Genomic DNA, 13,821 nt, shown 5'->3' on the forward strand with positions numbered 1-13,821 from the left:
TACTTCTGATCTCTGTCAAATAAATAAATAAAATCTTAAAAAATAATAATAATAATAATAAAGAAAATTAAATTAAAAATTCTTTAAGTTTAAAAGTTGTAGTATTTCTTTCTTGAGGAAAAGTAATAACTGTAAGAAAGTATTCCAAATAGTACATGATTCCCTCTCTAATTATTTCGTAATTTTTATTTCCTTTCCTTAAGGCATCCACCGTTCTCATGGCCTTTTTGAATATACAACTGTGTGTGGATTAATGACTCAGAATCCACAAAAGCAAATAAAGAGGAAATTTAGGTTATAAGAGGAGAAAATGAACCAGCAGAAGAGAAAGATGTTTGGATCAGTGCTGATGTCAGCTCTGAAAGAGGCCCCTAAAAATGGAAGAATAGGGCAATGAGGCTTTCTTTTGCTTTATACCATCCATGGTCAACACAGAAGCAAATAAATAAATAAATAAATAAATAAATAAAATTTACAGCTTTTGAGTCAAACTGCATTATAATTTGGTAAATACTGATGGGGTCAAATTTTCATAATACTGAAATTCTTGGTTCTTCAAGAAGAGAGAAAGGAGCAAGATGAAAGCAAACCAACGGGTAAGCAAATATTCCTGGAGAAATTAACGGTGAAGAGGCGAGGGGAGGCAAGCAAAAGGGTCACCCAAATACCACAGAGGGGAAGGGACTGGCGAAAACGCTACAGAATGCCTGCTTCCGTGCTCAGATTTTACCGACCTTAAGACTGCTTCAAATAACTGATGCCTAGAGTTCGGAGATTTTTTTCCCCAAGACTTTATTTACTTATTTGAGAGAAAGCGAGAGACAGAGAGAGAGAGAGCATGAGAAGGAGAGGTCAGGGACGCCTGGGTGGCTCAGTTGGTTGAGCAGCTGCCTTCGGCTCAGGTCATGATCCCAGCGTCTTGGGATCGAGTCCCGCATCGGGCTCCTTGCTTGGCAGGGAGCCTGCTTCTCCCTCTGACTCTGCCTGCCACTCTGTCTGCCTGTGCTTGCTCTCTCTCTCTGTCAAATAAATAAATAAAATCTTTAAAAAAAAAAAAAAAAAAAAAAAAAAAGAAGGAGAGGTCAGAGGAAGAAGCAGACTTCCCGCAGAGCTGGGAGCCCCTTGCAGGACTTGATCCCAGGACTCCAGGATCACGACCTGAGTCAAAGGCAGTCGCCCAACCAACTGAGCCACCAGGTGCCCCAGAGATTTTTTTTTGGTAATTAAACACATACTTTGACTATAATGGAATTTGATAGGTACCTTTTTTACTTCCCTGTCAACCTAAAACCATATTTTCTTTCCCTTAATGTGCTCAGGCTTTTTTTCTTTCTTTCTTTCTTTTTTTAAGGCTTATTTGCTTCTTTAAAAAGAAAAAAAAAGACTGTTATTTATTTGTCTGAGAGAGTGGGAGCCCATAAGCAGGGGAGAAAGAGAGACAAGCAGACTCAGTGCTGAGTGCGAAGCCCAACATGGGGCTCGATCTCACCACCCTGAGATCATGACCTGAGCCAAAGCCGAGAGTCAGATGCCCAACTGACTGAGCCACCCAGGTACCCCCGAGGTGCTCAAACTTGAAGAAAGCAGTCTCTCCTAGTCCCTTGTACCAAGGGAGACTGAGTACAATCACACTACCTTTAGAAGTCACACAGTCAGAAAATAATTATTCAAACTTCACCGAAGAGCTCCAGGGCAACAAGGATCCAGGGCCATCAAGGCAGCCCCGGTACTCACTGAAACGAAAGTGAAGCAGAGGCCAGCTCCCCTCTGTGCCAGCTGCTCCGTGTCAAGCCGAGGCTTTGCCAGCATCACTGACATCAGGGTGGGCAGAGCGGACTGCTCTTCCGACACTTCCTTCGCAGCACTGCCATCTAAGCCGTAGAGAGGCTGCTCTACTCGCCGCTGGAAAACATTAAAGAAAACACCCAAATTACATGAAAAAGAAAACCTGAAACTGCCAAAACAGACAATAAATAAAAACACAGTTATGGAAAACAAGAGTATTTTTGAAAAACACCTTTTCTGAAAACAAATGTGGAGAACATAATGACAGCATCATTGGATTATAACCTACCTAACTCTGAATTAATATTTTACTCGAATTCTGCAAAATTGATTTTAATTTTTCTATATTTGTGTAATTGCATTTGCAGTTTACTTTGTAGAGTTCAACAAATCAACTTCAAAATAGCCTCAAACCTACAAAAGAAATGTTATTTCTATCCTGCAGGTAAATGAAGATTAAGACATTTGTCCCCTAACTTACAGGCTGCTTTTATTTCACTCTCAATTCTATCCTCACCATACTATACTTAGATGAAAAAAAAAAAAAAAAAAAAAAGCAAAACAAGTTCCACTGAACACTAAAAGAATAATATAACACAATTATGTATGGTTTATTCCAGAAATGCAAAAATGGTTCATTATAAGCAAATCTACTGATATAATTCATTACATTAATGTTGGGGGAAGGGGAATCAAGATTCTTCCCTTTAGATGCCAAAAAAGATTTGCACACTACCGTGCAACTCTTAAAAAACAAAAACAAAAACAAGAACCACAGAAGTATCCATCTTTAATACAATAAGAGTATTTTTTCAGAAATCAACATAAATTAATGGTGCCATACCAGAGACACATTCAAAGTTAGGAAAACTAGGGGATTAATACCACAATCATCTCAACATTATTATAGAAGTGCTAGCCAATGTGACAAGGGGGGGGGGAATGAGGAATAAATACTGAAAAATATTAAAAATTGAAAAGTGTCATTTTTGGATGATATAACTATTCACAAAGGAAACTAAGCAAATCAACTGAAAATCAATAAATAAGAGTTTGGCAAGATGACTGAATATAAAACAAACATACAAAAATCAATAGCTACCCCATATACAAACAATTTCTTATTATCAGAGTACGTAATGGAAGAAAAAACAGGTTCAAATTATTAAAAAATCTATAAAAAAGAAATAAGTTTAGAAATAAATTTAAGAAATATGGTGGTTACATATAAAGGAAAACCATAGCTTCCCTGACAGACATAAAACATGACCTACACAGTGACACTATGCTCCTGCATTCAAATTTTACAGATGTCAAATTTTTCTAAAAACCAATGCTTAAGGCTTTTTGTTTACTTTTGTTTTTCTTTTTTTCTGCAAGAGAGAGTGTAATGGTGGTACAGTGAACAGAGAGGTTAACTCTTACTTTCTTTTGGGAGATTGTTTCTGTGGAATTTCACACATTAATTCTGAGGTTCACTTGGTGAAATAATCAAGATTAGCCACATAAATTTGGATAAAGAACAGCAGGGAAACTTGACTACAGTTATTAAAACATACTACAAAACAACAACTATATTGGTATAATACCAGTACATGAGCAGACCAATTAATCAGTGGCACAGAAACAGACCCCTCCAACACGGAAATACCATTTGCAATTAAAGTGTATTTCAGATTAGTGGGAACTTATTAACAAGATGGTAGGATATTTAAGTATCAGAAGAAAGGGAAAAGTAGATTGTGTCCTTATACATAGAAATTACAAGAAAATATAAACGAATACTTTTATGACATTCTAATGGTGAAGGACTTTTTAAACATGACATTAAAAATACAAACCATATAGGAACATCTTAGAATAACACAAAACCAGTAAGACATAAAGGAAAAACACTGATAAATTTGACTCCAATTTTTTTTACCCAAATGGCAAAAGTCAACATAATATTAAGAGATAATATTACAAACAGGCAAAAATGTTTACCATATAAATAACAATGAGTTAACAATCTTAAAAAATAATGTGTTCCTACTCATTAGGAAGAAAAAAACAAATAATCCAATAAATAAATGGCAAAGAGCCTATAATAATTATTAAGAGAAATCCAAAGGCCACTAACTTAAGAAAAGATGTTCAAGAACACTAATGAAGAAATGAAAGGTAAAACAAGGCAGTAGTCTCAATGACAAAGACTACAATGTTAAACTTTAATACTAGAGGAGGGTATGCAGAAACTGGGACCTACCAACTGCTGATAATCCACTAGCAATTACACGATGATGTTTTAAAGTAAGCCTATACTCTGACTAGGGAATTATAGTTTGGAAATTCATCCAAAGGAAAAGAAATGTCTAAGCACTGATATATATAGAAGAACATTCATTACAAGGGGCACCTGGGTGGCTCAGTGGGTTGGGTCTATGCCTTTGGCTCAGGTCATGATCTCAGGGTCCTGGGATCGAGTCCCACATCGGGCTCTCTGCTCGGCAGGGAGCCTGCTTCCCACTCCCTCTCTCTGCCTGCCTCTCTGCCTATTTGTGATCTCTGTCAAATAAGTAAATAAATAAAAAAAAATCTTTAAGAACATTCATTACAGCACTGTTAATAGGACACAAAAATGTTTACGCGATATTGCTAAATAAACAAAGAAATGAAGAAATCTATTATATTTACATGGATATGCTATGCCCACTAAACTCCTTAGTAATAGTTTTTCTGGAGGAGACTTTCTATTTTAACACTTTTGAGTTGGACTTTCATTCATAGTCAGCATGTATCCCTTCATCAGGAAAAACCACTTAACATTTTCATTTTAGAAAATAAAAGGGGCGCCTGGGTGGCTCAGTGGGTTAAATCTCTGCCTTCGGCTCAGGTCATGATCTCAGGCTTTTGGGATCGAGCCCCACATTGGGCTCTCTGCTAGGCAGAGAGCATTTCTTCCCCCTCTCTTTTTTTGCCTACTTGTGATCTGTCAAATAAATAAATAAGATCTTTTAAAAAAGAAAAGTAAAATAAAATAACCAAAATGATCCCAACAAAGGAATTTAGGTTTTTAGTCCGTAAGCAGAATCCACCTCCTTGAGACCAAAACTCCTACCCAAATCAAATGCAATTATTTAAATTCAGGATCCAAAGTGCTCCTGATACCCAATCACAACAGTATCTGCACTACTTGGGAGATTGTTATCTCTGAAGTTGCAATACTAAAATTAGTTATTCTGTTATGTAAATACTCAGTAAATATTTGCCAAGGGCTGAAAGATTTTTGAGTATTTCTGGAAATACAGCAGGCTAGGATATTTGAACTAAACTTCCCTTAGAAAATAATCATAAAAATAGAAAAAAAGATACTAAGAGCACTGAAGAGTTATAAAATAGTAGGGATCTGCTAGGGCAAAATCTAAGGAAAATTAGGAACACAAGGCACATAAATGAAGCACCAGAGTCAGATCTGCCCTAAGGGTACTTGCACATCTTAAATTTCTGTTTCCAGGGCACATGGTGCCAAGCAGATAATCACAGGCCAAACAAAATCCACTGGGGGCAGAGGGTTCAAAAGGAAACCCTTTGCACTTCAAGCTTTCAGGGCTTCCCAAGGGTTAGACTCTCAGGGAAAATACAAACCAGAAGAAAAACTTCCTCCTACCCTTAGGGAACTACAAGGAAGTCGCCTTGGCAATGCAGGAGGCAGGACCTCCCTTGAGAAATGTTAACACAATCCAGATCAATACTGAATGGGTGGATGAAACAAGCAAACAAAATCAAACAAACAAAATGTACGCCATGAATTCAGTAGTTGAAAGGAGTCCTGGACGGGTGAGATCTCTAGGCACTTGGAAGAAGCAAATAAAAAGTTTCCCTGGAGGAACACATCTTTGTCTTAGATCTCAAAGAAATTTCACAAACAATTTTTCAGGAACAACGAGCAGCACACGGTCAAAAAAAAAATAAGAAGCACAGAAGAAATAAAGCAAGGAGCAACAGCTAGGAAAAACAAATAGATCCATAAAAGAGACAACAAACAGGTTCATAAAAACTTCGAGTGCCAGAAATATCAAACAGATTATAAAACAAAGTCTACTAGATTACAAAAACGTAGTAAGAGAAGACAAGCTTGAAAATATCAGTAGGGAACATCAAATAACAAAAATTAAGAATTTAGTGGAGTTAACAGCAAACAAGATACAACAAAACAGAGATCTGGGAACTGAAAGGCAAGAAACTATACAAAATGGAGCATATGGAAATAAAAAGAAAATAGAAAAAAGAAGTTAAAAGGCATGGTGATGAGGTGAGATGGTCTAATACACAATTAATTGGAATTTTATAGGAAGAAGAAAAAGAGAACAGGGCAGAAATAATATGTGAAGAGACAATGGCTAATAATTATCCAGAACTGGTATAAGACCCAACAAAGCAGCCCAACAAATCACAAGCAATAGAAGTAAAAGGACGCATCATAGTGAACTACAGAGCACCCCAGAGAGGGACTTTTAAAGCAGCTGGAGGGAGAAACCCAGATACTTTCATAGAAATAAGAAGTAAAGGAATATTGTTTTTCGATAGTAACAATGGGAGCCAGAAGATGGTAATAATACATCCAGTTGTTAAGAGGAAAAAAAAAATGTCAAACTAATATACACAGCAAAAATATCTTTCAAGAATAAAAGCAAAATAAAGTTATTTAAGCAAAGAAAAACCTAGAGAGATAAGTCCCCAGCCGATACATATAAAAGAATACTAAAGGAGTATTTCAAGTAGAGGGAAAGTGACCCTATGTGGAAGGTGTGTAAGATGCAAAAAGGAAAGAAATACAAAGAAAGAGGTAAATGAACACTGATAGCATGAAATAATAATGTTGTATGAGGCTAAAACAAAAACAAAACAAAATGCAAATATACACCACCCAACACCAAGTTAGTAGCAAGTAAATGGAGTTAATGTTCTGACCTCATCCTTCCTTTGAGAGGAGGATAAAGATACTATTAACATCAAACCTGGGCAAACTGAAGACACATGTGGCAATTTCTAAAAGAAACAGGGAACAGAACCTAGCTACTAGTGGAGGATGAAGATACAAAATGATTTCCACCACTCCTCCCAATCACCCAACCCAAATAAAAGCAAGAAATAAAAGAAAAAGGTACAGAGAATATGTAGGATAAGTAGGGAACACATTAAAAGATGGTAAATTTAAACTCAATATAATGATAATTAAATGCAAATAAATACGAAAGTTAAAAAATTACTTTAGACTGAATAAACAAAAAATTCAAGGATGTATTTTTCAGGTATATTGAAAACATAATAATGAAAAGCTGATAGTATAAAAATGGAAATACGTATACCATACAATAATTTGGATATACTGAATATCAGATATAATGCAGTTAGAGTGAAAAGCATTGCAAGAGATAAAGAGAGTCACTTAATAATGCACCAAACAAAAACATAAATACAGGAAGAAACAAACAACTCCCACAACCATGAGAGATATGAATAAGCTTCTCTTAGTAATTGCTAGAGCAAACAGCCCAAAATCAGAATACAGAAAATGTAAACACTGTGATTAAATGCTACAATTAACAAACTGACTTAATGACAAAATGAAACTATTTTGTTTAGGGATGCGTACAAGGTCAAATTTTAAGAAATGGTTCATTATAATCACAAAAATTAGAACAGCAGTTGTTTCTAGGATAGAGAGGGAGAGAGTTGTAATCACAGAAGAGCAAACAGGTTTCTAGGGTACTGGAAATATTCTACTTCTTGACCGAAGTAACAATTACATGGAGTTAACTTTATAATGATTTCCTGGAAATGTCTTCTTGTGAAGGGCCAGATAAATATCTCAGGCTTTTTAGGCCAAATATCATGTCTGTGATATATTCTTCTTTGTCTCTACAACTCTTTAAAAATCTAAAAGTCATTCTTAGCTTGTGAGCTGTAGGGTATAGGTTACCAAACTCCTGCATTAAAAGACTTACGTTTTAGGTCTTTCTTTGTTTTCAACAAAAAATACAAAAGAACCACTTCGGGTAAAAAAAGAAGCTAAAGTAATTCTTTATCCACTGATCTTCCTTTTAACAGTTCTGAACATCTACCGTTTGTGCCAAGCAATGTTTTGGGTGTTAGAGATTGAAAATTGAACAAGATATTATTATCTTTTCTTGTCAAGTCAAGGAAATAGTAAAAAAGATAATTATACCTTTATATAGTAAGTACTGAGAAATGGAAACAGCAATAAACAACAAAGCCAAGTCCCTGCTCTCGTGGGATTAACATTAGTGGAAGAAGATGGGGAAGAGATTAACCATATAGCTAAAAATTAAAATGTTATTAAATAAAAATATTAAAAATTATACCACACACCAATGACAGTGAATGGTCTACAACAACATAAAACAATACAGATGCATCTCACAGAAGAATGCTGAATGAAAGCCAGACGTAAGATTACATACTGTATGATTCCTTCCATACAAAGTACGAAAACAGAAAAAAAAAATCTATGCTGTTAGACGTCAGGATAATGCCTGTCCACAATGGCAGGGAGGGGGCTAATAACCGGCAGGGAGCATAAGGGGTGGGGAGTTGGTAGTATTTCTTTCTTGTGTTGAAATATTTTAAACACTTCCATTGGTTTAAAAGTTAAGAAAAAGAGGGGCACCTGGCTGGCTCAGCCAGTGGAGAATGCAACTCTTGATCTCTGGGGTTGTAAGCTTGAGCCCCACGTTGGGTGTACAGATCACTGAAAATATTTTTTTAATTGTATAAATAAATAAATATCAAGGAAAAATAAAGACACAAGCCTCCTCGTCAGTTATCTAAAAACCCTCAACCTAACCAAACAGTTCTACACATCAAATATTTCTAACATGTTTAAATATGACAAGGATGATAAAATAATAGCCAAATTCTTGAGGTGAATACCTTTTTCTAAGTGCTTTAGTAACTGCAGTCACCCTAATGAATGCATGACTTTCTGGGACAGAAGAAGGGAAGAAATGCATTCTCACCACTTTAATGCAGCAGCCCCAATCACTTACGGGAAAGAGCACTATGACTCAGCTCTGCCGAGGCAGCAGAGTCAAACAACGTTCCTAAAAAGAGACACCTAGCACAAAAACTGTTTTCAGGGAGACCCCTCTTTCCTAAGATCCCAAAGCAACACCTGAGGCATCAGCAGCCAGAACATACTCTTGAGTACAAAGATCTTGTACTGTCTCAACAAATTATCCCAAGACTCTCAAGTAAATTGACACAAAATCCCATATTCACTAGCTAGCTCAGGGAGTCGCCATTTTGGGACCAGTGACATCTGAAGCAGGTAACTGTGTTGTGGGGCCTGTTGTGTCCCTTGTAAGATGCTGACCAGCATTTCTGGCCTCTGCTTACTAGATGCCCACAGTTCCCTCCTCTGACCCTCTAGATGTGATCAAAAATTACTCCAACACTGCCCCATGTCCCCTGAGAGGCAAAATAATCCCCAGCTGAGAACCACTAAGTTGCCTAAAATGTTTTTTAGGGCTTTCGATTCTCACTTAGTGGAAGGAAAATGGGGTGGGGTGGGGGCCTGGCTGGCTCAGGTGGTAGAGCCTGCGACTCCTGATCTCAGGGTTGTGACTTCAAGCCCCACACTGGGTACAGAGATTATTTAAAAATAAAAAATCTTAAAAAAAAAGAAAAAAAGAAAAAAAAAAAGGAAACAAACCTATCTCAAATTTGTGTAACATTAGCTTCTCAAAAGCCTTGAAAAATCAATCAAATGTCAGGAGCTGACCATTTTTTTTTTTTTTTAAAAGAAAAACAGAATTCATTTATAGGAACATGTAAGCTTGGCAAGGATAAAAACCTAATATTTGAACTGGCAATTATTTCCTCAACAGGACCCTGAGCTGTAAGCTTAGAGGTATCTTATACTGAGAAACAGGGTTAGCTCTTATAAAACATAAATTTATGGATACAGACTTGAATCTAAGTGGTTCACAGGTAATACTATGAATGTTTCTTCTTAATGCCTCATTCCCCTTGGGTAATTAATGGACGAGAAACTGCTTGAGTGTTCCTGGGCTTCTCATCTCCTACAACAGGTGTCACATTTCTCCAGGTGAATGCTTACCGGTAAGGGATTGGATAAGGAATGTTGCGGTGAGGATCGTGCAACTGGTGGAACACTTCTGCCAGGGCTGGTTCCTGGCCCGCTTCCCCCAGCAAACTGGCCAACAGGGAGAAATGGATATGAATAATTCAAAACAGTACTATGCTTCAGATAAGGAGAGTTAAAGATTAACACACAAACAGGTCTTAATTATACGGCCCCTTTAATAAGTCAATACATCTTATGCTAAAGAGAAAATGCCATGTAAGTCAAATTTTGCTATCTTTTCAGTAAGTTTTAAGAAGGAGCTCCTGCAGAAATGTACAAGATATAAAAGAAACCATGGCTAGAAAGCTGAAGGTACACATGGTTTTGAAAGGACATTGGAGAAGAATGTTTTCCCTTCTTGTCTCAAAATACCCGAAAGCAGGAATGCAGCGGTACAGTGGATGTTAGTGTCTTCTTTAGGAACCACTAACGATGATGGGTCGGTAAGCTCGCTACGTGACCCACTGAACTAAAGGGAAGAGGACAAAAGAAGAGTCCAAGTCACTCCACTTCAATCTTTGTAAGACCCGAAACCTAGTCTGGCCAAGAGAAAAATCACCTCATTTGTGAATTTTTATATCATCACAGACAAGACACATCATAAAAAAATTTAAATTTAGGAAGTCAGTAGTAGTTTCCTCTTAACAGAGAGAGATGGGGCAACATCAGATTGATGAAGATGGGGAGGAAGGGGAGGAGAGCACAGTAAAGGCAAAATGTTGCTTTCTAAAGCCTTAAATGAATGCAAGGATTTAGTTTTTTAAAAATCACTATAGTTTTTTTTCCAAAAATTTAACTTACCTCAAAGTAATCACTAATTTTATGTCCCCTAGGAGTGCCTTTCCCTGAAAATGAAACCAAAGTAAGTATAGTTTTTCCAATAACACACGTAAACCATCATTCACTAAAAAGCACTATGTATTCAGTAACTGCATACGTTATCATCAGTTCGAGTGTTGGCTTTACTTTTGACAAGCGAAATTACCTGTACTGTAAGAACAGAGACAGTTTCCTCATCTAAGAAAAGACTTAATAAGCAGAGAAAAGAAGACTTTTTCTGAGATTGCTTTCCTTTAAGATTTGCTCATCTTTCTTTTATAATATACTAACAAAACCTATGCCACAACTGTGAATCAAAACAGAACTAATTTACGTCCATACCTTCAATTAAGAGAACAAAGAATTCAAAACAAATTCCTAAGAACTAGAGGGTTTATTCTGTATCACAAAATACTTTGTGATCATGTCACTTTGGGAGAATTTTCCCCTAGAGTAAAAAATAATCTGTAGATAAAAAACAAGAAAAATGCAAAAAAGACTGTGACTTCCATTCCTCAGAGGGGGCAGGTGGACGAAGCAACCATTTACTCACTCCTTAAGATATAAGGATATTTGGCATCATAACCATCAATATTTAGAGATTTATCCCACTGGGTGCCAACGTTCAACTAAATAATTGCCAGAGAAGAAGAGGAGGGAGAAAGGACAGTCATGTAAATAAAACTATTTCTGGTTACCTACTATGAACAAATCGCTGAGCTAATGCAAGATATGGTTAAAATGCCAATGTAACCTCTTTTCTGTATAACACATACTTAGTCTGAAGAAAAAGCTGTGGTGAGAAGATCGTTAACTTACGACAGGGAAAACAGGAGTCCCCAGGGAACTGACACTTTTGTCAGGTGTGTATCAAATGGCAAGTCTATAATAAACAGCCTGGTATTCCTTAAGGTACACAAATCTCCTTTGTTAGGAATCCCTGTATCTGAACTAATTATTTACTGTGAGTCTGAAAATTCTAAGTACATAAGAATTTAGTATTTTTATTGGTGTGAAATTATTACTACCTTGGCTAGTTTCATATGGTTCAGCTTTTCTTTTCCGGTTTCGCTGGTCATTCTGTTTTTTCTCAGGAGTCTGTTAAATACCATATACATCACAATTAGCATTTTATTAAAATTTTCACATCATGAAAATCAGAGAGTATGTACAAAATAATGAGATAAAAGGCACAGACAAGTCCTAAATCGGAGTGTCCTGGAGTTATGCAGTGCCATCTTTCAACCCAGACTGAAAGTGTGGGAATATGTAAAGTCTCACAGTGGATGTGGCCTCTTACCTCTACTTCTTTATCACTCAAGGACCCCACGCTGCACAAGCTCTGGTTGGAAGACTCACTATTGAGTGGCCCCTGGAAAGGGAAAAAAAAAAAAAAAAAAAAAGGAATCAAAAGAAACTAATTTAAGATGACAGCAAAACTGAGGAAGAAGCCTGTTGATTCTGATGTGTAAGTCAGATCAAAGAAATCAAGAATTAACGGTAACACCTCCAAGCCAACTTGAAAAGATTCAAACAACTATACTACGGTGCCCTCAAGTCAAAATTCCCTTGACTCAGTGTGTAGAGCATGCAACAGTGATCTTAGGGTTGTAGGTTCAAGCCCCATAGGGCTGTAGAGATTATTTAAGAATTAAATCTTGAAGGGGCCCCTGGGTGGTTTAGTTGGTTAAGCGGCTGTCTTCAGGTTGGTTATGATCTCGGGATGAAGCCCAGAGTTGGGCTCCCTTGCTCAGCACTGAGTCTGCTTCTTCCTCCCCCCTTTGCCCCTCCTCCGTTCATTTGTTCTCTCTGTGTCAAGTAAATAGGTGAAAATCTTTAAAAAAAAAGTTAAAAAAAGGAATAAAATCTTTAAAAAGAAAATTCTTTTAGTGACTACTATTTTCCTTCACCAACTCTATAGTCATACACAAATTTTCCCTTCTAGAGTACTTCCACATGCAGGGAACTCATTTTTTAAGGAAAATAAGCAGGGAAAATCAATTCTCTTGGCCTCCTGTATCATACAGGCATCATCTGAAAGTTGATACGTTAAGAAGCATGTTAAGGGTTTCTTATGAAGAGTGGTCAGGGACCGTAATGAAGGAAATGCTTTTCTGAGTCATATTTCAAGGAGACATGACCACTAGTTCAAAAAAAAAAAACAAAATACAAGAGACTGACTCCTAGCCTCACAGTACAAGGCCCTCTCTGGCCCTGCTCCTCAGTGAAACTGGTAAAAATTATTTAAAAAAAACAACCATTCAAAGCTCTGGAAATGGTCCCTGAGGGGAAACAGTAAACGAAGAAAACCACCACTCAATAAAATCTACGAAAATTCAGACTGAAAGGTCAGAGTCTGTGGTATGGGAACCGAGACCAGTCTCACTCCTCCCCTCTCCCCTCTCCCATCTCAGCAAGGTTCCAGTTCTTGCAGTGGCCAAGAACACATGGCTCCCTCTTCCCCTAGCTCTCTGTCCAAGAGCTTTCTTCCTGCAAGGAGCAGGACTGTCTCCAGCCCGGTGCGGCTACTAAGTCCCAGACAAATATATCAAAAGCAGAGGCTCCCATGAACAAACCCCACTTGTGGAACAGAGGCTATACCTAAGGTGTGGCACACTGAGAAGAGCAGCAGGGCCCGAACAGCTATTCTGCCCAGCTCATGAGATGGTGGTATTTCCACCCCAGAGAAGCAAGCCGCTGCATGCACCCCACTCGCACCCTCTTCCTACCCCTCACCCCCTCACCCACTCGGCTCCCAGATCCAGAATGCCACTCAGAAAAGACGGCCATTGTCCCGATCCCCGGCTCCAGAATCCTGACTCAGATAATTTTGCCTCAGGAAAAAAGGCAAGAACACATGCTACCAAATGTCTTCCCAAAAGATTTGACTTTATTCCCCAAATAAGCGTGGATAAGTTGAACTCTAAGGGTATTCTCAAGAACAGTGAAAGTTGTGGTGAAAGGCAAGTGGAGGACCTGTGGAGGTACTGACCATACAGCCGGGACCTCAAGCCAGCGAGTTTGCAGAAGAGAACCCAAGAATAAGACATTTGCGAGACGTCCTC

General features: G+C 37.7%; 1 protein-coding gene across 7 annotated transcripts in view; it reads right to left on the minus strand.

Moving 5' to 3' along the window:
- The window catches only part of TLK2 (tousled like kinase 2), a 113,189-nt gene that overhangs the window by 55,498 nt on the left and 43,870 nt on the right, over positions 1–13,821 (minus strand). For 3 of the 7 annotated variants that reach the window (XM_059149842.1, XM_059149841.1, XM_059149839.1), the window contains exons 3-7: positions 12,057–12,128; positions 11,785–11,854; positions 10,739–10,782; positions 9,911–10,006; positions 1,735–1,902 (exon numbers count right to left, since the gene is read on the minus strand). In XM_059149842.1, coding sequence (XP_059005825.1) covers positions 1,735–1,902; positions 9,911–10,006; positions 10,739–10,782; positions 11,785–11,854; positions 12,057–12,128 — 450 coding nt within the window. The remainder of the gene's footprint in view (positions 1–1,734; positions 1,903–9,910; positions 10,007–10,738; positions 10,783–11,784; positions 11,855–12,056; positions 12,129–13,821) is intronic. The other 4 variants (XM_059149846.1, XM_059149845.1, XM_059149843.1 and 1 more) reach the window with 2 other exon arrangements.

The sequence above is a fragment of the Mustela lutreola genome, chromosome 15 (genome assembly GCF_030435805.1).
Source record: "Mustela lutreola isolate mMusLut2 chromosome 15, mMusLut2.pri, whole genome shotgun sequence".
NCBI lineage: Eukaryota > Metazoa > Chordata > Mammalia > Carnivora > Mustelidae > Mustela > Mustela lutreola.